This window comes from Arachis hypogaea, chromosome 4 (assembly GCF_003086295.3).
Source record: "Arachis hypogaea cultivar Tifrunner chromosome 4, arahy.Tifrunner.gnm2.J5K5, whole genome shotgun sequence".
Taxonomy (NCBI): domain Eukaryota; kingdom Viridiplantae; phylum Streptophyta; class Magnoliopsida; order Fabales; family Fabaceae; genus Arachis; species Arachis hypogaea.
In genome coordinates, this window is record NC_092039.1 from 25832816 (window position 1) to 25860272 (window position 27457).

At 32.2% G+C, this 27457-nt stretch overlaps 1 protein-coding gene, 1 long non-coding RNA gene and 1 pseudogene across 2 annotated transcripts; 2 read left to right on the forward strand and 1 right to left on the reverse strand.

Moving 5' to 3' along the window:
- The first annotated feature begins 11601 nt into the window (after nucleotides 1-11601).
- On the forward strand, nucleotides 11602-15727 carry LOC112794764 (GTP 3',8-cyclase, mitochondrial-like; annotated as a pseudogene).
- Nucleotides 15728-15851: 124 nt separating this feature from the next.
- On the forward strand, nucleotides 15852-20131 carry LOC140184418 (uncharacterized). The gene is made up of 2 exons (XR_011881026.1): nucleotides 15852-17621; nucleotides 19253-20131. It is a non-coding gene; the product is annotated as an uncharacterized lncRNA (long non-coding RNA).
- LOC112796550 (uncharacterized) lies at nucleotides 19159-26932 on the reverse strand. Its single transcript, XM_072235388.1, has 7 exons — nucleotides 26684-26932; nucleotides 26485-26597; nucleotides 23550-23725; nucleotides 21907-22374; nucleotides 21561-21710; nucleotides 21020-21429; nucleotides 19159-19863 (listed from the first exon to the last, which is right to left on the reverse strand). The coding sequence occupies exons 3-7, from the start codon at nucleotides 23704-23706 to the stop codon at nucleotides 19249-19251; spliced, it is 1800 nt and encodes a 599-aa protein (XP_072091489.1). The 5' UTR covers nucleotides 23707-23725; nucleotides 26485-26597; nucleotides 26684-26932; the 3' UTR covers nucleotides 19159-19248.
- Nucleotides 26933-27457: the final 525 nt, after the last annotated feature.

Sequence of the window (27457 nt, forward strand, 5' to 3'; positions counted from 1 at the left end):
ATTGCTGTATATGCCTTTACTTGTGTTTTACTTGTATTGTATATACTTGTGCTTTTGCTGGGGTTGAGGAGGTTCGGACGGCAGTGGCGATGGGATCGCATGGCGGATCGGTTGGTGAAGGCTGTGAGACAGTGGTGTTTGATTAGAGTAGAAATTTCCTAAGATAGATTACCCTGAGTTGGTACTATGGCTTAAGTTGTATTAAGGGATTACATATTATGTTGCTTTGGTTTAGTATGCTTTAAGCTTGAATTCTTGTGATGGATATGGAGTCTAGGATTGCCTTTGGCATCCCGGGGTCTTATATCCTACATTACTGGGAACTGTTACCATACTGAGAACCTCCGATTCTCATACCATATTTCTGTTGTATTTTTCAGATGCAGGTCGCAACCCACCTCGGTGAGTTGTCTGGTTGGTGATAGGAGCGGAGGATCTGGATATCTTTTGGAGTCCTTTTGAGTTATATATATATATATATATATATATATATATATATATATATATATATATATATATATATATATATATATATATATATCTGTGTGTGTGTGTGTGTGTGTGTGTGTGTGTGTGTGTGTGTGTGTGTGTGTGTGTGTGTGTGTGTGTGTGTGTGTGTGTGTGTGTGTCTCACTTTTGTATTCTGCTTTAGCCTAGAGGCTTGTATTGAGAGAAAAAACTTGTATAACCTGTTTTTACTGTCTAGTTTCATACATGGTCTGTATATGGCTAGCTGGCTTAAACTCTGCGAGTCATGGCTACTGTCTTATGATATTATACTATTATACTATGATGTTTTATTATTCTATACCTTTTTCTTATGCTTTAAGTCAGTAGCTTCGTTAGTACATCTTGCGCTTTTGAAATCCTGTTTTTGAGCTATATTCTTCATCGGGCTTCTAGATAATATTAATTCCTTCTATATAATACATGTAAAAGCTTAGAACTGTCGTAACCTTTGATTAACCTTTTCTTTACGATGCGAGATAAGGCTTAGGCTAATTAGGGTGTTACAGTACAAGGGGTCAAAAAGCTCCCAGGGTCAGGCATCTTCTATGGTAGATTCCTCTTAATCAGTGCATTGCACTCCTTGGTCAAGACTACAGTTTCATATCCCTTCAAGGAATTTTTCTCAGGGAGTAGGCTTTTCATGAAAGCTACGTAGGGAGGCATATTCTCTAGTACCTCAGTAAAAGTAATATTGATGTGTAACTTCTTAAAGATTTTCAAGAATTGAGACAACTACTCATCATTGGTCTCCTTTTGCTCTTTCTGAGGGTGCGGCACTCCAGGCTCTTTTCCCACCATAGGGGCATGTAATAGTTGCTTCCAGCTTCTTCTTGAGCCTTTTCTTCCTTCAGTTCCTTAGCAATGTGCACCTCCTTAGGCTCGGCCTCCTTGCCTATGATGAGGGCCTTGCACTCTTCTCTAGGATTTACTTAAGTGTCACTATGAAGAGTGTTAGGAGGTCTCTCTGGTATTCTTTTACTCAACTGACCCACTTACACTTCCAAGTTCTGAATTGAGGCTCTTGTCTCTTGCATGAAGCTGTGAGTGGTCTTGGTGAGATCTGCAACCAAAGCTGCCAACTCAGGAGTATTTTGGCTCTGAGAGGGTCCTTGTTGCTGCTGAGAAGGATGGAACTGACGGCTGTTGAACCTGTTCTGATTAGGACCGCCCTGGTTATTATTGAAATATTGTGGGGGCTTCTGGGGCTGCTCTTTCCATGGAAAATTGGGGTGATTCCTCCATCCCTAATTGAATGTATTCGAATACGGATCATTGTTGGGATTTCTGGAAGAATTTCCCATGTAATTAACTTGCTCAGTGGTGGCTTGAGCACTTCCATGAGCGTCCCCTTGGTTGAAGTTGCCACTCATGTCATAGGATGCCTCCTGAGTATTGACGGCTGAGACCTGCATCCCACTCAAGTGATGAGACATCATGCTAATCTGCTGAGACATGATCTTATTTTGAGCTAGAATGGCATCCATGGTGTCCAGCTCCATGACTCCTTTCTTCACTGTGTTCCCACAGTTCACAGGGTTCCTCTCAGAAGTGTCTATGTATTAGTTGTTAGCACCAATATCAATAAGCTCATTTGCCTCTTCAGGCGTCTTTTTCATGTGCATGGAACCACCTACAGAATTGTCTAGACACATCTTGGCCATCTCAGCAAGGCCATCATAAAAGATCTGTAGCTTGGTCCATTGTGAAAATATGTCAAGGGTATACTTCCTGATCATTTGCTTGTACCTCTCCCAAGCTTTATAGAGGGACTCTCCATCCTTCTGCCTGAAGGTCTGAACATCCACCTTCAGCTTGGCCAACCTCTGAGGGGGAAAATATTTGGTTAGAAATCCATTGATAATTTCCTTGCACTGAGTATTTAGCCACTGTTTTGCTCCATCCCTCACAGCAAATGGGAAGAGCATGAACTTGTAAATCTCAAGATTTACTCTGTTCGTCTTTATAGTGTCACAGATCTGCAGGAAGCTAGAGATGAAGAGGTTAGGATCCTTCTACGAGAGTCCATGAAACTGACAGTTCTGCTCCACTAGAGCGATTAGCTGTGGCTTAAACTCAAAATTGTTGGCACCAATGGCATGTACAGCTATACTGTGCCCATAGAAGTCAGGGGTGGGTGCAATGTATGAGCTCAGCATCCTCCTTTCTTGCTCATTAGCATTTGGGTTCTCACCATTAGCAGCCATAGCTTCCTTCTCAAAAGTCTCCTTGAGATTCCCTTCGGCTTTGTAAACCTTAGCTTGTTGCAAATGCCACCTCGAGGTCCTTTGAAGCTCAGGGTCAAACTCAAATAGTGATTTCTTGTCCCTGTTCTTCCTCATAAACAAACAAAAACACAGAAAAAAGAGGAATCTCTACGTCAGAGGTGTAGAGAATTCCCAGTGATGTAACCTGTGGAAAAGAAGTAAAACAAAATAAAGAAAGCAACTGAAATTAAAATTTTTCAAAAACTATAAAAAAAATTAGACCAAAAAATTTCGAAAACTAAAAAGATAAGGACACCAAAATTTTTGAAAATAAGAAAGAAAACCTAAAAGGACACCACACTTAAAATAAAAAATTAGGAAAATAAACAAGACTAAAATCGAAAATTAAAAGAAAAATAAGTAAACAAAACTAAGAAAAAATACCTAATCTAAGTAACCAGACAACTAGTAGTTGTCAATCATAAACAATCCCCGGCAACGGTGCCAAAAACTTGGTGCGCGAATTAGGATTTTGCACAGCTTAACCGGCAAGTGCACCGGCTCATTCAAGTAATACCTCAGGTGAGTAAGGGTCGATCCCACAAAGATTGTCGAACTAAGCAACAATGGTTATCTAATTGGCTTAGTCAGGCAAGCAGAAAATGGTTGATTGTTGGTGTAATTTGCATAAGACAATGAATAATAAAGTAAAGAAAGCAAATAAAAGGTTTGATGTAAAAACAGTATGAGAAAATAGTTCAGGCTTCAGAGATGTTTACTTTTTTGGATTAAAAGTTCCTACCAACTATTTTAACAATGCATGATTTATTCTATGGCAAACTGTAAATGATTAAACCCTAATCTCTTAGTGATTTAATCTCCTCTAATCTTCATTAACTGCCACTCTCGTGGTCACTTAATTCCAATTAGAGAGGTTTAAGTTCAAAAACTAGTTTATAGCCACAAAAATTCTAATTACCCAAAGCTAGAAGGATTATATGTCACATATCCCAATTAGTTCATGTAATAAGCAATTTAGGAGGAATTTGTTTTCAAGCTGTTGTTCAATGCGAGACAACTCTCTCGAGAATCACAAGAACTCATGTAGAATAAGGGTCATACTCTCGTTCCACCCAAATTCATAAGATTAAGAACGAAAACAATCCTTGAAACTGAATCAGTACATTAATTAAAATAGAAAAGCAATAGTCTTAATCCACAGAATTAAACAAAGCTCCTAACCTTAACCAAGGAGGTTTAGTTGCTCATGACTTACAGAAAAACTAGAATTCTGAAAACGCACGAGAGGAAGAAGATCTGTATCCTAAGAGATCTTTTCCCTTTTATACTAACCTAATTTGATACGGAAATAAAATAAAAATAATAATAAATCCTAAGACTAAAAGATATTGTTTGTGAGTAAAAAGTTACAAAAAGAAAATAAAATATAACTAATAAATGCTAAATCCACTAGAGATGCCAAGGAGAGTGAATTCGGGCCAAGCTTGCTGGCACTAAACACCATATTGGGCATTTAGCACCCTAGAGGGAGTAACTTCGTGCATGCTGCTGGCGCTGGCATTTAGCGCCAACTTTTCTGTTTCAGCTCCAAACTCTGCCAAACTACTCCAAATTTCACCTGAAATTATAAAAATACAAGAACATCTCAAAGTATCATCCACAGAGAATTTTTTGCATCAAAATACTTTGAATTTAAATAAAATCTAACTAAAAACAACTAGAAAATGGTAAGAAAAAGGATATAAGATGCTCACGCATCACTCTTCATGATTTTTTGTCCTAGTATTATAAAGAGAAAAAGAGTACAAGATGCTTACACATCACTTCTTCAATATTATCCATGCATTCTTGAATTGTTGGTGGAGGTAGAGGTGGTTGTTGTGCACTTGAGCTTCCTTCACCATGTTTCTTTCCTTCTCTAAAGGTGTGAGCTCTAATAGGCCATGAAAATATCTTATAGATTCTTTGTTTATGCTCAAAGTCTATGTGATATTTCTTCAAAATTATCATAATTTCCAAAGGATATGCTAGACTTTTGTCACCTCCTTAGCATTGTAACATATAAGATCTCACAAAATAAGCTCAATTGACTTCTTTTCTTTTAATAAGATCATGTAAAAGCACATAGTAATTCGAAATACCCAAGTAATAAGATAACGAAGAAATCTACATTGGGACACCATGTTAGTAATAGTTGGCCAATTTGATGAACATTTTTTAGACGGATTAGTTAAGCCAAATGTTACTGACAATTCATCTTCATTAATTATAGTCTTCCTATTTTTGAGATTTTGTAAATCCGTAAAATTATTATTCATTTGTAGGTAAGTCTAGCAACTTAGCAAATTCATCCAAAGTGAGCTTAATTTCTTTATTTCTAACATTGGCTAGCAAGACACCATCTTCCAATCTTAATGTAGCATAGAACCATATAACCAATTCTTCACCAAAGTTGCTCATATTGAATGCATGAAACTTAGAGAGTTCTAGTCTTCCAAAAGAAGAAAAAAGAACATAAAATTGAGTTTGTTAGAGTTCAATATGACCTAAAAATAATTATAGCCCAAATAGTAAATAAAACATGCTTTAAGATTCATAACTTGTTTTAGGTTTGACTCTTCGTAACAACCATTCTGAATAGGGAATTTCCATTAATTCAAAAATATCAGAGTCTGATAAGCGATGAGTTAGAGTTATTTTAAGTCATTGTAATCAATCCAAATCCAACAGAAGTCAAATTTGAAATTGAGAAGAGTGATTTTTCTATACCTTGCAAATAGAAATTGGAGCTATATTCAAGACAAGTAACATTATAATTATCATGAAATATGAAATTATGTGTATAAGAATGAGAACTGAAAGACTAAAAATTAAAGTAAGTAAATTGAAAGCAATTGAAAAAATGAATTTCAAAAGGAATAAAAGAGTCTCTACTTAGAGGTAGTTCCTAGATTCATCTATCTAATATTTAAAGTATTTTTTGAATGATGATCCATACTTGTTCACTTTTTGAAGTTTTAGAATATCTTATCTTCATTTTTTACTGACCATCGTGAATGATGACTTTATTCTTTGATGATTATTTGTTACCCTTCTATTTCTTTTCTTTTCGATCTTTAATGCCACCCTAATGACATCATCTATGGTCCAATATGGTTGCAGCTGAATGACATTGAAAATTTCTGTGTTCAGTCTTCTAAGATAATGTACAATGGTTTATTTTTCAAGCTCGTAAATATCACACTTCAAAAAGAAACAATTGGAACTCCATTATATGTTCTTCTACAAACACGACTTTTTCCTTAAATTGTGAAATTTGATGAAGGTGTTTTGCCTGTAATGTTCAGGAAGAAACTTGCGCTTAACACACCCACACTTTGTTACCTCGTTCCTATGATGCATGGACACTGATATGGACACAATATACGACACGACCGGGACACGGGACACGTGGACACGCAAATTTAAAATTCTTATAAGACACAAAAACACAGCATATATATAAAATATAAAGTATTTTTTAGATAAATCGTAATGATATTTTAGTATTTTATTGATCTTAAAATATAAATTAATTTTAATTATTTTAATGTCTTTTTTAATTATATAAAGTATTTAAAATATTTTTTGTTTTAATAATTAATAATATATACTATTTCTAAACCTATTTCAATAATACATGTTAAGAATAAGGCTGGACACGTTAACACGTAATGGTATTTAGGTGTGTTCAAGTGTGTTTGGTGAAGAATTTTTTATTTTTTTAAGACACGATTGGATATGGAAGACACATGTGTCAGACGAATGTCGATGAGAGTCATGTTTGAAATGTGTTTGACACACAGACACAAAAAATAAGAAAAGTGTTCATGTTTCATATCATAGTCATGCCCTCCTCATCACCTAGTGATTATCCTTTTGTATAACATGTACATTTTATCCTATCTTTATCTTGCCACTATAAACCCTACAAAAATCATCAAACATGTTACAATTAGATTTAGAGTACAATTTGGGGAGAATAGTTATAAAGGCAAAAATGGACTATATTGGTTCACCAAAGTTCATTTGTCATCTCAGCTAGTCGGTATTTGTTCTAGTGTGGCACGAAAGTGCCAAGTTACCAACATTTGCACAAAAAGGGACTAAGGGACAAACATGGTATAATTTTTCAATTTCAAGAACGTAATTAGTGCATTCGGCCAATTTTGGAGATTATTTTAGAGTTTAACTCTATTATTTTAGACAAATTAAATATGTTTTTTAAAATGTATATTTATGATGGATTTTTTAATATAAATAAAATAAATATTTTAATTGTTGATATATGTAATTCTAAAAAAAATTATGTATTTAAATATTGTTTTTGCAGATAAAGTATATATGCATCTCAGACATTAAGCCATCGAGATATGTAAGGAAAGTTTTGGCCTGACCACGGGTTCAACTGAGATGTGATACGTTTGCAAACAACATGTATCTCTATTTGCTTAGTATCCAAGATGCATGTGTAGTAATTTTAGGTGCACAATATAACGACCCAACTTCTAGCATGTCATGACCAATGTTAGCCGCCAAGCATTACTTCATGGCTTTCCATAGAAACTCTAGACCTTATATTAAATATATACATATGAGCTTGTAGCGCTAGTCGAGATCACGTGTTAGATAGATATACTAGAATAGGCAACAGTTAAACAGATAATATCTACATGAAACATAGAAACCACAAAAGACATAGTAATATCATACATATATGCCCGAAGGTTCATTTAGTACATCATAGTTTACAAGGGGGTACGTTGTTGCTTATTCATGAAAATATTTATAGGCTCCATTATTTATACTAACAAGTCCCAACTCACAAGAGTCACCCTAGTCTGGGACCCGTTCTAACTTATTTATATAGGTATTTATAAAAGCACTTAGCTCTCTAAAATTCTATACAGAACGAGGGCAAAGACTACTACTACTGCTATTGTTGGTCATTGATCCCTGGTAGCTGAGGAAACACGAAAGTGCTGTGCGAAAGTAAAAGAAGTTTCTTTGACCCACCGGTAATGCTACTACTGCTCGCCCGTCCCAAGGATGGAAACTCAAAAAAGATCTCACCGATTTGCATCTGTAGAACGAGAGCAGAAAGGGGTGAGAACCTAAGGTTCTCAGTGGGGTACTACATGGAAAACCTAAGGGGTTCTGCAGCCTAAGTCTAAGAGTTCGCATAGTTGTGTTAGTAAGTCACACGAACAAGTGCAAGTACAAATATATAGCAGAATAGTAAATAAGTACAGAGTACAGGAAGTAGAGATAAATTAAAATCACAGAGAAATGCAGTAACCAAGTATGATGCATGTCTGGTCCCATGCAGGCCATGAGCTCATGCGTCAGTTGACTATCTGCAACCAGACGTTACTTGAGACTAAGCCCGAATATGATTTTTCCAACTGCATACGTTCTGCATACGTACCTAATGGACAAAGCCACGTGCATTCTGGCAACTGGAAATCGTCACAGAGCTTGACGTCATAGTATGCTAACAGTTGGAGAAGTAGGTTTCAATATAAAATGGGCATCCCCACATCTTATGGTTTTAGTTCTGCCGGAGTTGAAACTCCTTCTCCCTAGATAATTTCTTAGCATGGTTTTGGTTCCGTTGGAGTAGACACTCCTCCTCTCCAGATAGTAACTTTTAAGGCTTGAAACGCATTCATATTTTCGGCCGTTACCACACAAAATCCAGAGGCAAATATATTGAATATTACATATATTTAGCAAGCCAAAATAGTAATAGCTCATAGAATTTTCAGATTTGCAAAACAAGCACAAATTCACCACAAAGTGGTTCATATGAACACCGAAACAAGCACAAACATATTCTAACTAATCCTAACCCTTGCCTCTTATTTAATTCGGTTCTTACACCTTTCATACATTAGAAAACATGCACACAAAGGAATGGTTGGTGGTGGTGCATTTTTGTTTTTGGCCAAAAAGTGTCACAAATACGCTAAAGTTCAATCACTTTTAGCTCGAATTTCTCTAACTCCTTAGGCATGCTCCATATAGGGTTTAAGAGAGGCTTTCTAGACACATAAGAGGACAAGAATTCATCATAATCACTGTTGAAAAATAGAAAAAAATAAAGAAGGAACAACAGCTCATCTTGCTGAATTTTCGATAAAAACACGAGAATTAGTGAACACGAGCAAGGAGGGAGACACTGCCGTCGTCGTTCTTGAGCTCTCCAACTCCTCTCAACTTTCACTCACTCAAACGAAGCTCTCTTCTCCCAAAAAGAAACCCTAGCTTACAGTAGCCTCCACCGCCACGGTAAGGAGGGAGACAGTGTCGCTATCCGTCGCGCCGTCGTCGTTCTTGAGCTCTCCAACCCCTATTCACTCCAATCACAGCTTCTTCATCGAGCTTAGCATTCGACATCTGGTCTACCTCTGCTCATCTGTGCTTCTGCTGCTGTCCATCATCATGCTTGTTGCCTAGTCGCCGTCGTCCATCGTGCTTAACCACTTTCTCTCATACTCTGCCCAGATTGCTCAGATCGAAGAAGGGAATGGCTTTTCTACTCACTGCTAGTGCTTGTTCTTCTTCTTGTTTTGGATTGATTCATTAAATGATTGGTTGATTTATTTTGCTGGTTAATCTTTGTTAAAATTGTGCTGATTTAGTTGATTTAGTTCACTAGTCAATCTTGTTAATCTTCATTAAAGTTGTGTGTTGTCTTCTGTTTTATGTCGTGACTCGATTGTGCTTAGATTGTGACTGACTTAAAATTGTACTTAGATTGAATGATTAATTGATTATTGATTAGCTATGGCTGTTTTGATGTGTTGTTGTTTTGTGTTTTGTAATTTTATATATAGTGATGTGCTGTTATTTTGTGTTTTGTGACTTAATCGTGCTTAAATTGAATGTTAATTAATTATTGATTAGGATGATTATTCTGCTAAATTAATTGATTATCGATTAGGATGATTATTAATTGATTAATTGATTATTACAATACCAAAAAAGAAATTGTTCTTACAACTGTGTGGTCAGTAGCATTTTATCTTGGAGATATTGCAGCTAAGTTGGTTTACTCTCCTTCAGTATATATGTTCAGCTGAAAAATTTGTTAGTTCAGAATAGTTACAGAGCTTGAGATCTTTGAATCTGTTACAAGCGTGCTGGAATTGTGATTTTTATATAGGATAGTTGTTCTACCATGCTATTGCTGCCTATATAAGTGTGTAGCTACCACTAAAATCAGTAACCCTCATTAAATTATCTCAACTATTAAATATCCTGAATACTAATATGCAGTTACTATTTCAATCTGCATTCTGCATAATACTATCTAAACATGCTGCTGCTACTTCAATCAGCATTCTGCAATATGCTTTAATTAAATGGCTCAAGATTGAAGATGACGAGGCAATCTTCTTCGCGAAGCAACACGTACAGTGAGATTACCACCTCTAGAAGAACTGTTTCTCATGATCTCAACTGTGTTTTGATGTTTTTTGAGTTTGATCACCGTCTTTTCCTTCATTGTCTTGTCTTTTTTCTCCTTTACTACTCTTCGATACTCTCTATGTTTTTGCAGTGTAACCTTTGCTCGTTCTTTCTCTCCAGAAAGGCAATTATTTGTTGCAGGATTTGGTACTTGATGTTAGTTTAGAAGAAGCCATTTTGGAGTGAAATCAGTTTTACATCTTATTAGTTTGGTGTTTGTTGACTGAACCAGATTGGTAGGAAAATCTTCACCAAAAGCTATAATTATAATCTTAAGATGTATATTTATAATTTATTTATTATTTTATTGTAAAACGATTTTTTTGGTTGAACTACGGTTAGACCGGTTAAACCACTAAACCAGTGAACCAGTAACAAAAATGATTCGATGGCCGGTCCGATTTTCAGAACCTTGATAATAATACTAATCACAAAGTGGAGAGGGATTGTAGAATTTGTCACATAGGTTTGGAGAGTGATAGTTCTGAGTTTGGTGTTCCAATTGAATTAGGTTGTGCTTGTAAAGATGATTTTGTTGCTGCTCACAAAGTATGTGCTGAGACATGGTTTAAGATTAAGGAAAATTTGAGTATAAATCCCATCTTTACTTTATTCTGTTTAACTGCAAAATTTGGTTTTTGATAAATTTTTAATGCTGAATTTGATTGATTCTATGGATATTTTAGACATCCTTTTGTTTATGATTCATGGAATTGAGAATTGGATTGTTTGGTACTGTTCTATATGTATAGTTGTTCTATGTCTTGGTGCTGAGTTTGACAAATATTCTCAATTACTTACAGCTATGGTTTCCTTCTTGGATTGGATTTTATTTTTCCAAAAGAAATCATAGAGAATTAGGGTTGTGAATTGTTTAAAGAAAAACTTAAGTTTGTATTTTGATAAGATCATATGGTTTTGATTTATGACATTTCATGTAGTGTTTTAAATTTGGAAGATATTTTAAGATTTATATTAGACTATAATTATATTTTAGTATGTATATTTATAATTTATTTATTATTTTATTCTAAAACGATTTTTTCGATTGAATTACGGTTGGATCAGTTGAACCAATAAACTAATGAACCAGTGATTAGAACGGTTCGATGACCGGTTCAATTCTCAAACTTTGGTTTTATCATCTCTCTGGTGACTGGTTTTTATTATTATTGTTATTATTAATTGATGATTGCATCAATAATGAGGCGCTCCTTATCAAAATTCCCTGGTTGGCGTTTTGGCTTCGGACAATAGAAGTCCTTATTGGTATTGCTCTTTCTCTCGTTTACTATATATGTAACTTACTCTGTCAATTTATTTAGCTTTGGTCATGCAAATGCATTGATCATCAAGGTCTACTTTAATTTTCTAATGGATTAGGAAAATGGATTCTTGGGTTCTTACATACACTAGCAACATAGTTATCATATCTATGTTGTCCTTGTCAATGACTCGTAAATTTGATAATAAAGTTGCAAGAATCTCTTAAATTCTATGGTGAAAAACACAGTCAGTCATTTAGTTTGTTCCCTTGTTATGCGCCGAATTTCGATTCTCGAAGCGATGGTAAGATTGTTGCATAAATCTTCTCTATCCAATCCCGCTTGATAGGAATTTTGTGCGGTGAGTTGTAAATATTGATAACCATTTGCATCTTAATGAAAATTGTTATTTTTTGTCCTTGGATTTTGTCTAAGTATTCTAATTAATAATTAGATTCTTCTTATTCCATGTTGTATTAATCCGGAGTGTGGTGGTGATGATATATCTAAGTCTTTGTTTTATGAGATTGTGGTTGGATAATCTGCAAATTTTCTAAAGCAGGTGAATTGTGAGGCGGGGTCTCATTTTGCCAGCAGAAGTACCAATGGTCAAGTCATTTTCACTGGCAAGTTGAATGAATATTCCACAAGAACTTATGAAACATCGTGCGCTACATCGCTTGACAATCAGCCAAAGGATAACTCTGTTTCTGATATGCTAGTAGATTCATTTGGACGGTTGCACACTTACTTGAGAATATCGTTAACAGAACGATGCAATTTACGGTGTCAGTATTGTATGCCAGCAGACGGCGTGGAGCTAACTCCTAACGCTCAGCTTTTGACAAATGCTGAGATTTTGCGACTGGCAAATCTCTTTGTAAGTTCCGGGGTAAATAAAATACGGTTGCTGGTGGGGAACCAACTGTAAGAAAGGATATTGAAGATATATGCATGGGGTTGTCAAAATTGAAGGGACTGGAGACATTGACCATGACTACAAATGGTATCACCCTAGCAAGAAAACTTCCAAGGCTGAAAGGATGTGGCCTTACTTCTGTGAACATTAGTTTGGACACATTGGTACCTGCAAAGTTTGAGTTTATGACAAGACGGAAAGGGCATGAAAAAGTAATGAATTCAATTAATGCTGCTGTGGACCTTGGTTATAATCCTGTTAAGGTATTTGCTGGTTCTGGTCTTGTTTCTTCACTTTTTGAACACCTCCCATGTTATTAGCTTCCCTTGCCAAAGTGTGAAATTCTTCACTGATTTATAGTTTTTGTACATATTTCTATGTTGGATTATTCTTGTGTGAGACTTAATAGCCATGTTAAATTTCAAAGGTAACCTGATTGATACGTTTTAAGGTGTCCTTTATGTTTGTTGCTTCAGGTCAATTGTGTTGTAATGCGTGGATTTAATGATGATGAAATATGTGACTTTGTTGATCTGACAAGAGAAAAGCCTATTAATGTTCGTTTACAGAATTCATGCCATTTGATGGAAATGTTTGGAATTTCAAGAAGCTTGTACCCTACTCAGAAATGATGGATAGAGTGGTAAGGTACAATTCTGCAGGAGACCTCACTTGGATTTTTTTTTTTGTGTTTTTTTTTCTAGTTGAGACCCTTCGTCACCATTTTTATTAAACAGATAAAACATGTTCCTTCCATAAAGAGACTTCAGGATCACCCAACAGATACAGCCAAGAATTTCACAATAGATGGACATCAAGGTAGAGTTTCATTTATCACATCAATGACGGAGCATTTTTATGCTGGTTGCAATAGATTGCGAATACTAGCAGATGGAAACTTCAAAGTGTGTCTATTTGGTCCTTCAGAGGTAAGTCATATAATCTACAGTGGAAATTCATTTTGTTCTGCATGTCACCAATAATTGTTAATTGCAATTTGAAGAGAATCTGTGTGATGCTAGATATATGTGGAATATTTAATGTTTCTAGTGAATCTACAATGTTATCATTGATGAGGATTTTATAGGTTTCTTAAAGTGAAGTGGGTATTGAATGAGATCATTAGGTAATGTGAGGAAAGGGCCTGGATTTAGAGTTGGTATTCGAAATACACAAATGCTTTTGGTGGATAAAATTTGGAGTAATGTTAATGCAAATCTTTTGCCATTATTGTGCTGTGTTCCGTAAGTTGCTTTCTACAAGTGATCAATGGCTTTACAGAACAATGGGAGAAAGAATAGGCAGCAACATATACTATAACATTAATGATTGAGCCTGTGATTTCTACTCTCAGTCCTGTATTCTTGATATGGTTTGTTCTCAATTTTGGGGAAGATTCCTAATAGAGTGACTAACATAACTTTCAATAATTCATATTAGAAAGTAAGAGGTCTATACTACCTTGCAGAAAATGGATTTATTCACTAAAATTTGAAGTTTGTTCGTAATCTGGGAAAGTTAGATGAGAGCTTGTTTAATCCTTTCCTTGTGCTTCATGAAGATGAATTAATTCTCATTTTGAGTCTCTACTTGTACACTATTGGACCACTGGTTGTCCTCGCTATCTTCAACTCTAGAATGCATAATTATTAGATTAAGCAATGCTTGTTGCTTTTCCTATTAAATTCTAGTTATTCATGTGGTATAACATATGATGTGTGCTTTTGAACGATGTTTAGAATTATGCATGATGTTAGGTAGCATATTTTTGTTAAGTGGTGTGAGTTTTTTGGTCACCATTGATGAGTAGAGTATATTCATTGTTTGACTTGTTTGGTGGAAGGTCCGTTACGCAATTCGATGGCCTTATTTTACCTTAGATATGAAAAATTATGTTTCACATTTTCCAGATTGAATGCCCATTTTCTTCTTTTCCTTTCTAATAATTTCTTAGATGCATAATCATATGAACCATCTACTCCTAAGTTCATCAAGGACTATACCTTAGACTCAGCTTACGGATATTCTTCTAAACTGTGCCATGAAAGCAAAGTGCATCTCACAAAAATATTGGATCATGTGAACTTGACAAGGCACACTGTGACTGTTGATTTTATCTGTTCAGGCCAAACCTATTTACGCAGTGATATGGACACTGGACAGTAGAAATCGGCCATTAAATATATATTGGATTGGATATTTAATGTGTTGTGTGTAACTTTAAGCAAGAGATTTTTGTGATATTTTAATACCGCCTTGTCCTCTTGTAGGTTAGCTTAAGGGATCCCTTGCGACATGGTGCAGAGGATGATGAGCTTAGGGAGATAATAGCAGCAGCGGTATGCACTTTTTGATTATTGCTTGGATTCAAACTTTCATCATGATAATTTAGAAATTTAATTTATCTATCAGGATTTACTTTCTCATCCAATATGGTGGAATTACATTTGCTTTTAGTTTCAATGTAGTTTGTTGATTTCGGCATCATAAAATCTGTTATTGCTTTTTTATATTGTTGTGTAGCAACATAGTCGGTTATATACTCCTTGTTTAAGCTATGTCATATGGAAGGTTCTTCTACTATAATGTTCGAGTATTCTGGCCTTCTCTTTGGTGTAGGTGAAGAGGAAGAAAGCTTCGCATGCTGGAATGTTTGACCTTGCAAAGACAGTAAATAGGCCTATGATACATATTGGCGGATGAAGTCTTGTCATCTTCTCTTCCCCACTTCCTTAACTCCATAAAGTTAGGGTTTGCTTGGTGATAATGACAGAAGATAATAAAAAACAGAGGTTTGCGATGATTTTTCAATCTTTTATACTGGATAATCTAGTATACTTATGCATGAAGATAATGAATTCGGTTAGGAATTTGCAAAAGAAAAAGTATATCATGAAAATGAACACAATATTCACTCTTGTTTTTACAAAATTATGAAAACAGAGAACACCGAATGAAAGCACAAACCAAATATGCCCTTATGTGTTCATTCTCTTAGGTGTGTTTGTGAGATGGGGTTTTAAAGGGAAAGTGGTGAAAGTAAGAGTTTGAAGAGTAATTATAAGTCAATTTGTGTATTCAAATCTTTCTTTCCCTTCCTCTCCTTGTAAAGCTTCAACCGCATTATTAGAGCTGTAGTTAATCGAAGTACCTCATTGTGTCTAAGTTTAGGTGTCGTGTGTCTTTCAAAATTTGCCCCAGCCAGAAGAAGGTCCTGATCGTTCTCCTTATGGAGTGATACAGTTTTGTCTATTTACTTTAGCATATATATATATGATCAAATGTTTTTCGGCCTACATTTTCAGATCTTGTGTTGATTATCAAGATAAATTATGTGTTGTTTATAAAATTGAGGTTATTTATTTGTTGTTTGTATAAGCCAGATTTGAGGGTCAATAATCGACACATTATTCTATGCAGCTAGGTGGGTTGTAACAAACCAAATCTACAGTGGCTTAGATAATGCACAGTGCAGTATAACAGTTGAGGCACTGAGTTTGTGACTGGAAAATGAACTGCCTTTGTATTTGGGGAACTTTTTGGGATAAAATTATTCTAAATCGGGATGCACAATTCTAAAACGGCTCCAAATCCAAACTAACACCAACAGCCACCTTATGACTCAAATAGCTTTTACTACTACACTAACAAAATAACTGTATAATGAATCAAACATATTGCACATCTAAATGTGTGTGCATGTGTTCTGTCTCTAATTAAAGAAAAGCATCTAAAGTAATAGAAAAAACACAAAATTAAAAACCGAATCAAAGGAATCACTTCTTTAAATCTTGCATCCTTTTATTTACTCTTCCTAAAATCCCATAATGTCGCTCTTCCTAACCAATCAATACATCATAGAAAAGAGGGCTAACAATCATAATAAAATAAACAATCCGTTTTGCTAACTTTTCGTCACAACATTCATAAAAAAATAGCACAAATATTAAAATTCTAATAATTATTACCTGTGCCAAAGTTGGTCTTGACTCAATCTGGTTCCTTTGCTAAGAATATAGACCAGAGAGAATAACCATTTCAGCCTAAAATCTACCAAATCCAGTTAATCAAAAAAGTCAAATACCTCAATATATTTTCATGGGAATGAAATCCTAATAATATATTCACCAAACAAAGTAAAATTATCAAAATAAAGTTGTATTTCATTATTATGCTATCTTCCAAAGTAATTATTAATATATATCCATGATGGCTTCATCAGATGATTATTCCACCGTTTCAATTCACACAAAAGCACGGTTCTATTTAGAACATCGGAATCCAGGTGTTGTTTTTTGGACAAGAAAGATTGTGTTAATGGTGGTGATGTTCCCTGACTAACAAAGGAATTGGAATTGGAGGGGGTAGTGGGCCTTTTGTTTTTCATAAATATTCTGCAGCCTACTAATTTTAGTGATGATGATAACGGTGGTGGCTAGTGGTGATGGTGGAGGAGTGAATGGTGATGGCAAATTAGCAATGCAGCGGTGGATGAGAGGGGCGAGCATGGGTCGCGGGTATTTCTATCCAAACCCGAATCGAACTAAAGCAATGATTCTCTCTAGTAATTGGATAACTGTTCTGGGATGCGAAACCCGAACCAACCCGTAGATCAGACTATATATTAATTAAATAAAACAATAATAATTTAAAATATATATGCCTTTTAATATGTTTGAATTTCAAGGTCTTTAGTATTTAATATGTTTGAATTTTAGAGCCCGTTTGGGAACGCACAAAAGTTACTTTTTTTTGACTTTTGAATTATGAAAAGTTACGATAAGTGTGTTTGGCACTATTTTTAAGAAGAGCTTTTAACTTTCCGAAAAGTTAATTCGTAGCTTTTGGAAGAAGTAGAAATAGATGACTTTTTCCTTTTTGATAAGTCATTTTATCACTTCCGTGAAAAAAAAAATTGATTTCAAAACAAAAAAATTTACTTTCGTTCTTGATTCTGTGGAAAAATGTTTCCTGTTTCTGCTGGAAATACTGGCCCTCCACCACCATTTTCACGCAAGGTTCCATCTTCTAGAAGTACTGGCCTTCCACCATCATCCTCACACGCAATATTCCATCTACTGGAAGTGTTGGCCTTCCACCACCATTTTCACGTAATGATTCATCTGTTGGAAGTATTGACTCTTCACCACCATCTTCTGTTCCATCTGAACCAGCATATATTCCTTCCAGGTATTTTTTTTTATCATTTTATCATTCTATTTTTATTATTAAATTTGTATTGAATATTTTGTATGCTATGAAATCTTAGTTTTAATTTTATTTTTTTATATGTGATTTTAATTTTATTTTTTTATATGTGATTTTATTTTTATACAACTTGCTATTATTTTTATAATTAGTTTTATAATTTTCTTTTTTTTTATGTTCTTCCCCAACAAATTCATGAAAGAAGAGATGGTGGCTCGAAATAGACCTGGAACACATTTTAACAAAGTTGGTTGGGCAAATTTAAAAATAAAATTCTTGAAAGAGACTGGTTTAAATTATAAGTCTAAACAATTTAAAAAAATTTAATATCCATTCTCTTATGTCAAAAAAATTGTATTTTTTGAGTTATTTATCCAAACGCTACAACTTTAAAATAAATACTTCTATAGTTAAAAATCCAAACACAAAATAACTTATTTATAAGCTACTATTAATAAAAGTCCTTATACTTTAAGCTCCTTTTTTCAAAAGAACTTATTTAAGTTTTTAATGTATTTAGTATTTAACATGTTTGGATTATTTTTATTAATGTTACATGTTTATTGTACTTACAAAATTTGTAAGATAAAAATTTTGTTTTTTTATTTCTTTTTAATGAATTTCTGTTTTATCGGATACTTAATTACTCGAACCGAACCAACCTGTTTTTAATCAGTTTGATTTGGTTCGGATACACACATAAAAAAACATAAATCCGAACCAAACCAAACCAATTACAATTCAATTGGTTCGGTTCTAATTTTTTCTTAAACCTGAACCAACCTGACCCGTATTCACCCTTAGACGATGGTTTGAATTATGAATTAGGGTTGAAAGGTGGTTGGATTGGAGGTAAAATTAAAAAAAAAATTGACTAACTTTTGACGGTAAAAAATTTAACACCTAAGAGAAAATTAAAATTTATTTTAAACGTTAAGGACATAATTAAATTAAATCAAATTAAATATTAAAAATAATTTTAAAAAATTATATACTTTTATTTTTTTGACAGTGCAGTTAGTTTGTTATGTCAAAGAAGAGTAGAGAAGAATTAACCAAACCAAAGCGTAGTCTAAGAAGTGAAAAATTTTGAATTTTACTTTAAACATAACCCTACGCAACTAAAGTACAGGGTCGTTTGGCTAGGTTTATAAGTGATTTTTTTTTATTTTTAACTTATGAAAATGTGTAGTATTAATGTCTGCTACAATTTTTAAAATAAAATTGTAATTTTTTAAAAAACTATTTTAGTGTTTAAGGAAAAGTTAAAAAAAATGACTTTTCTCATAATAAAAAGTTTTTTTTATCACTTTTTTCTTAAAATAAGTACTTTTAGAACTAAAAAACCAAATACAAAACTTATTTATAAGTTACTTTTAATGTAAATATTTATTGTTTAAACTATTTTTTCAAAAGTAACTTAATTAAGTTGTTTATTTAAATTGGCCGAATACAAATTTCTTATATTTATACCACTGTTCCACTTGTAACACACTAACACACTATTCTACTAATTGAATTGGGGGCACTAAACATGTTATACTTACTATACCATCATTCAATTTACATTGGGTCAAAAAAAATGTAAATTTACCATGCCTTCTAATTTTCAGCAAAGCAATGGTTTTCTTGGCCGAAACAATGTCAAACAAAAATAAGATGAATGGATAATATCTGTCGATAGTGGAAACAGAATCAATGTGAAAAACGGTATTGGCAGAAAAGCAAGAACGGAAATGAAAATTGGAACCCAATTTGAACCGTGGTAATATGTGATGAAAAAAGAAACACCAAACGCTATCATCATGCTTGTGATGGAAACGAATTGAGCAATCAACCCAAATAGAAGCTTGAAAGGCAATGATCTGAAGTAGTTATCCTCTGCATAACTTGAGTCGAGAATGGACAAGAACATTAGTATTGAAGCTGAAGATGATATAAGAGCGATTGCGTCGGAGATGGCGAATGTAAGGAACAATGGTTGCGTTAAATAGGTTGGGGTTCCCGTGGTGCTGTTGCGGCCACCGGGGAGGTTGAAGGTTGCAGCGAAGACTCCAGTGGCAATGAGTGTTGAAACAAGCATGCAGTTTTTGGCTGTGTTCTTGGTCCATGATGCTGCCTCTGTTAATAAGTCTTTGTGCTCCTCAGTGAATAATGCATGGGGTGTTTTGCCATCGCAATTTTTCAAGTCTTTGTATGATGGTAACATTATTTTCTCCACTTCCTAAAACATCAAAAATCAAACGAAAATGTTTGATAACTAAAAAAAATTAGTCAAAAGCAACCATAACTTATTTTATTTAGTATTCTTTAATTGTTACAACAATTAATAAATACTAAATAAAGCCAATTTTAACTGTCTTTTTCATCTCCCCAACATTACCAAAAATCAAAATATAATATACTTTATATTAATGCATGTACTACTTTCACTCCATGAATTAATGTTGCATAATTAAGTGGTGATGCTGATCAGAAATCACCAATTGTTCTAAGAGGAATGTTAGGGGACAATAATTTTGTTGAATAATGTGAATAACTATCAACTAAATAAAAATATATTATACTTTTAAATTTTAATATTAAAATAACTATCCGTATATTAGTAAAATGAACATCTGATATATCTATTGTTTACATTGTTTAATATTTTTATTATTTACCTATACTTTTCCTTGTTCTAATTAATGGTTACTAAAGGAGTATTGGAAAATTTAAGGAACTTATTGCATCAAATAAAGTCTTTTTAACCTAGTCTACTAACTTTAACATCGTTAAATTAAGAGAAATTATTTTAAGGATTTTGTCATCCACTTCCCATGCTAAATCTTATATTTAATTTAAATTTTCTATTCAAATATTCCATTTATATATCTTTAAAATGTGCTCCTAAAACATTTATCGACACAACACTTTCCACCTCATTTAGTCTGAGTTTTTATTTTGACAAGTAAAAATTCAATTTTTTTAAAAATATTAGATTGGATATTTTAATTTATAACAAATTTTTATTAGTAGAGAAATCTTTGAGACAAATTAGACCTTCTTAAGTTTTTATTTCTTGAGATGAATTAATTTGTTTTGTATAAATATTTTTTTATTAAATTGTCTTTATTTATTGGAGATTTATTTATTCAATACATATTAAAATTTTTGCCGAAAACGATAAGGAATCAAACTGAAAAGAATAATTCCAGAAACTTTCAAAATGTTATTAGAAATAAATTTATTCAAAATTCTTTGAAAATCAATTCTAACGTTTATTCGTTCATTTTTTATTACATGCTACAACCAAAATCAAGTTAATCTAGACTACAATGCCTTCAAACTTAAAATTTCCCCAAAAATTGAAAGAAAAAAAATCTGAATATATTGCATACCTGGAACCATAGTAGTTCATGTGTCATTTGAAGAGCCGGTCCAGAAATTCGTTTGAGCTGAGCTGAAGGTGCTAATTTTGCAGCATGATGCAACATATTGTTCTTTTCATGGTCTTCAAAAGTAACAATCAAATCTTTGGTGGCACCTATTTCATGTATAAGATTGAATATACTCGAATTGCGATGCAGAACAGCAATGTGGATTATGCTTCGATTTTCAGCATCCACTTCCCACATCAAATCAGGATCTGCTCTCATAAGCTCCGCAACAAACTTAAAATTTCCTAGTTTTGTGGCATCGAATGTTATTTGTGTTGGAAGACTTATCAATTCCCATACCTTTGTCTCTGTGTGATTCATGACAAGTATGTTCCAAAGTTTCCTAACAAGTTTGATCAATGGAGTCACACCTATATCAAACATACTTATTATTAGTATTAGAAATATAACTATTTATATTGCCTCTTCTCATCAGCATAAATTTTTGAAAGAAATGAAAGAAATGTTTTTTGAGGCAGCTATAGTTTTTCATTTTACTTACTTGATCCCATGACCAGGTTTCTAAGATTCCATGGACCTTGATGGGTAAAATCAGCAGGCTTTCGAGCCAAGATATGCAAACCCGTCTCATTCTCATCATTCTGAGCTGATGCTAGCCCTTTATTTTCTTCCAACATTTGTAAAGCCAAATCTGCACATTTATTGTCCAAAATTTAGGTTGTTGTTTGATAAACAATGTACTTATTGAAAAATGTTTTAACAACCATACTAGATGTATACAAATTAGTCACTCGTATATGGTAATTCGTATAAAATATATACTGAAATATAAAAACACATTGAAAATGAATTAAACAACCCATGTATAGTTATGGTAATGTACTCACCATACAAACCATTCTGGAGAAGAAGGAAGAAGATAAACCTCTTGTCTTCTTCATCTAATATGCCACTAGTCATGGGAAACAGATGCCTTGTCATACCATTTTTCCCCTGTAATGCAGCCAAGTAAAGAGGAGTCATCCCTACACCACCCCTTTTCTTTGGTAGCTCACCATTTTTCTTGATCATCATATCAGCGATCTTCATGTTCCCGGATGCGGCCGCGGAGCAAAAGGCATTGTTCTTGTTCTTATCTTTCAGTTCGAGATCATGTGGATCAAGTTTTTTTAGAAGCTCTTGGACAAAGTGAACATGGTTTGATCCTGCTGCAACTTGAAGTAGTGTTTTCCCACTCCTCTTTACTATGGCTGCTCTTAGCAGTCTATCATCTTGCTCTATCATGTGCTTAGCTGCATTCCAATCTCCTTTTAATGCTACCTTTAAAAGGGGTACGCATTTTTCGAAGTATATCCCTGAAGAATTTCAATCTCTAAATTTTATGAGTGACTTAATTTGATTATTGATTATCGATGCATGCCTAACTCACGGGTCAAAACAAATTCAACAATAGAGTATGAATCAGTTTACACTTTAAATATAGGAGAATACTTACATGAGGATGACATTGTGAATTTTTAGATGATTAATCAAACATATTTAGTCAAATATATCAACTCATTTAATTATTCACAATATTATTTTTATGTGAAGATGTCATCATAAGAATATTCACCTTAAATATATATGGGATATAGTATCTATAGTATTTATAAATAAACTATATTAAGTGTACACTAAAATCAACTGCTAAAATTAACTATTAGAATAGAATACACATTTAAAATGAGTTAAACTACACATATTTATACTATATAAATAGCTTTTTTTTATCGATACACTTTTTTTCCTTTTCTTAAGCATATTATCGCACTTTTAACAATTATTTGGTTAGAGTCCTTTTTAAATATAAAATCGTTATTTGGTTATGATGCCAAAATCCATTTTTTTTTATCAATTATTTGAGATAACTTAATATTTTTTAACTCTAAAAATTTACTAAATAACTCAATTATGGTGAAATAATACTAGAGAACTAATATTCTAACGGTTAATTTCAGCTAACACTATAGTTAATTGTCAAACAAAATCAATATAAAATCTATTAAAAATGAATTTATTTAAATTTGAATTTTGGATTTTTTTAATTTAATTTTAGATATTTTTTTACGTTAAATATTGACTATAATGTTAGTTGTGCAATATTAATTTTCAAATTTTTTTTCATTATGTTATTTCTTATAATTTCAATTACCTTTTTTAAATGTTGTAAGTTAAAGTTTCATAAATCAGAGTGTAGCATAGTTAGCAGCATAAAACTGGCTAATCTTCTATTATTAGTTAATCACATGGAACTTAGAGACAATAAAAAATCAATTCAAATAGTCTAAATTATTCTGTTTAGTATTTATTAAACATTAAAATAGATAAATTTTGACCTTTGGATTAATTTTTTATTATCTCCCTGATATTAGAGAGAGAGAGAGAGAGAGAGAGAGAGAGAGAGAGAGAGAGAGAGAGAGAGAGAGAGAGAGAGAGAGAGAGAGAGAGAGAGAGAGAGAGAGAGAGAGAGAGAGAGAGAGAGAGTTACCATTATCTTGTATTAGTTCAGAGGAAGAGCATTCATCATTTGAAACAATCTGCACTACATGTGATTGGAGTGATGATTGAGAAGAAGCAATAATATCAACCATCTCTACTTGTGACGATGCTGCTGCTGCTGTTGAGTTAGCAACTACCTTTGCCATTATTTTCGCTTTCAAATTCCTTTAAAACAAATTAAAATTAATATTTCACTTGTTCACTTACGCAGAAGCTAAAAGTTCATGAACACTGGATTATGTAGTAGATCTATATTAACTTTCATGTACAAAAGAAGGAAAAAAGTGACAAATTTTGCTTTAATTTCATCTATTATTATCTTTTTAATCAACGGTTCAAGCCTTCAAGTTAATAAACCTCTCACACTAATAATATATAATAATAAATCTCTCACACTACTTTAACATATCTTGTCTCTTTTCTAATAGCATTTCATCATGTGATGGCAAATTATGAACCAAAGTTTTTCACCCAATAAATAAATAAAAATAATCAAATTATTTTTCTCAAAAATGAATCTAATGAAATTAACATACATATATAAATGATTATTTTATATTATTCTGCATATATATATATATATATATATATATATATATATATTCTTTTTGAAATAAAGATAATGCACATGCTCATTTTATTTTCTTTGTGTCATTTAATTTATTTAGAAAAAGAATTAATAATAAAAATAATTAAATTTTAAATTTTTTAATCATAAATTAAATTTAAGCTAAAAAACAAGCATACATATATAAATTTAAGCTAAAAAAACAAGCATACATATATAAATTAAAGATAATGCATATGCTCATTTTTTACATATATATGTTTGTGCCTTTTAACCTTTTTAGCTTAAATTTAAATTTTTGATGATTAAAAAATATAAAATTTAATTTTTTCATTATTAATTCTATTTCTAAATAAATTGAATGACATAAAGAAAATAAAATGAGCACGTGCGTTATTTTTATTTCAAAATATATATATATGTGGGTGTAGAATAATATAAAATAACCATTTATGTATGTTAATTTCATTAGATTCAATTTTGAGAAAAAATGATTTGATTGCTTTTATTTATTTATTGGGTGAAAGATTCTGAAATATAATTTGTCAGCACATAATGTTATGTTATTAGAAAAGAGACAAAATATCTTAAAGTAGTGTGAGAAGTTTATTATTAATTTATTATATATTATTATTTTATTAGTATGAGAGGTTTATTAGTGTGATAGGAATAGCATTTATTGAAATGCTTTTGATATTATATGTTCCGATCCATTTTCACTGGCAAGCACTTTTAAACGGGAAAAATATTTCAATCCCACTGCCTAACCAATAAGAATTTTATCAATTTTTGTGAATTTTTTTTATAATTGTGTTTAATAAAAATATCTTTATAAATGTGTCTAATAAAAATAAATATTTTTTTATGATTGTATTTAATAAAAATATTTTTATAAAAATATTTTTAAAATATATTTCTTTATATATGTATCTTCTAATAAAAATATCTTTGATATTAATTATTATTGACAATAAATTAACAGTATTCTATATTTTTTTAAAATTTTTTTCCTCTTATGTTTTACCGATGTGAAATACAAAATGGTTAATAATTTTATCTTTTTTTACAATTGAAGTGTACAAAAATTGATCTTTTTATTTTCGCATTCCTTAATCGTAAAAAATATAATTAAATATATAAAATAATATAATTTTTTATTTTATTTAAACTAATAATAATAACTTTTTTATTTAAATAAGAAAAACGAAACTTATAACCTTGATCTTGTAATTTCAATTTATATTTTACACTATAAATAATACTATCTAAGTTGTTAATACAATGGAGTTAATTATATGTATGATATTTTATATTTTTTTATATTCTTCAAACTCATTTAAAGAATATATAATAAAAGATCATATTGTATATTTTTTTATGAAAAAAATATATATTAAGAAAATCCAGTTTTTTACCCTCACTCACGGTGGTTTAGAAATTGGTGTTATGATATATTATTTTCATGTTTGACGGGCTGTCCCCCATATATGATTGTCCATTTGTCCTATTCATTCTGTCGTTATTATTTCAGCAACTTGAACAAAGAACTACACTACGTGTATTCACCTGATTAGTCACACCATTCCCTATTAATCTATTATTTTTATTTTCACCATCACAAAATATATTTTTGGATACATTCTTTTATATTTTATATAGTAATTTTTATGTATTTTATAAAATAATTTCATCTATTTAATACACTTTATTTTAACAAAGTAAAAAAGAAAATAATATATATATATATATTATGAAAAAAGTTGAATAAATAACTTTTTTCCCCATATATTATGAATCATTTTTGGCTATTGACTTGCAAAACAAAAGTCTTTGCAATACACATGAGACACCTTAAAATCATCCCAAAATGACTTTATTAATTGCATGATTTTCCGAAGGCGGCTGTCTTCCTATGCCCGCTTGCTAAAGTGAAGCTTTTCTGTTCTGAATGGGTAGAGGGTATTTAGGAAAACACAGGAAGGAAGAAAAGAAAGAGAACGCATCAAGATTTAAAAATTATCTAGAGTATATATTAAAAAATAAAAATTATTCCGAGAAAATTAAAATTGAGAGGGTATAAAACTCATTTGTTTAGACTTATATGATTGGACTAATGTATTATCTGATGATTCTGATACCATATTAAAAGTGTCATGAAAATTAAAGTGGAGAACAAAGAAGAAAGAACAAAGAGAAGAATAGTGCCTATATATGTAGCTAGCAGTAGAAGAAGTGGATAAGTAACTGATCTAACTACCCAACGTTAGTAACTGAATATCGTAACAGAATTACAGAATCATTCTGGCAAAAACATTAGGAGAAACTGAAAAGGAGAATATGGGAATCGGAATATTACCTATTATTATTTTAATTTGCCCACGGAACCTTTATATTCTTAGAAGTGCCTTCAGTTCCAGAGAGAGAGAAAGAGGGGACTGAAATCCCAACCAGATGCTTCGGAAAATATATCTGCATACAACAAGAGTTTTCCAAACATTCAGTGCATATATTGCTTTCAAGTTTCAACACTTGTTGATGTGCAGTTTTGCACTCACCACCATGAATTTGAAACTGCTGATGAAGCTTCCTATTTTCTGTCACGCGAAAAACTCTAGTTAAATATACAGAAAGGTAAAGAACCTATCTAAATATAATTGATTAATTGTTCACAGGACAACAGCATTTATCTAATGAATATTATAGAAAACATGAAAAAATATAAAGATGATAAAATGGGACCGATAGATACATGGTTTGGAGTATAATAGTATATACTATATAGTGTCCAAATGGAAATTCTAAACAAAGAAACAACTTGTGCATCACATGGTTATGGTTTCATATTTTTACGGTGTGGTCCCGGTTTTTCATTATATGAATTTGAGGTTATTACTTAAATTCGTGCGTGAAAAATTACCCGATCTTAGTTTTCGAATGATTTTTTTAATTAAATTAGTCTTTAAAAGATAAAATGTTAGTTAAATCAGTTCTTCCATTAGATGGATGATGACGTGTCACGTTAAGTGCTACGTGGCATTATGACGTGACACGCTATGTGGCATGTCAGTGACACGTGGCAGATTACATGTCACTTGACATGTAAAAATATTTTTTATAGTCAAAATAGTTCTTAAAAGTTCAGACGTAAATCATTTTTATCCTTCAAATTTTAAAAATTAGTGAAACTAGTCCTTATATAATTTTTTTTATAATATTAAATTTATAATATTTTTTATATTATTAATTTTAATATTATTTTTTAAACCTTAATAAACAAAATTCTCTTTACATAAAATAATAAAAATAATTAAATTTTTATAAAATTATTT

What these genes read in the sequence shown, in the direction of transcription:
- LOC112796550 (XM_072235388.1), bottom strand. Translation starts at nt 23,706, where the DNA reads ATGGCAAAGGTAGTTGCTAACTCAACAGCAGCAGCAGCATCGTCACAA. An exon ending in TCTCCAGAATGGTTTGTATG is followed by an intron (nt 21,711 to 21,906) that starts GTGAGTACATTA and finishes ATAAATGTGCAG; the next exon opens with ATTTGGCTTTACAAATGTTG. An exon ending in AAACCTGGTCATGGGATCAA is followed by an intron (nt 21,430 to 21,560) that starts GTAAGTAAAATG and finishes TGTTTGATATAG; the next exon opens with GTGTGACTCCATTGATCAAA.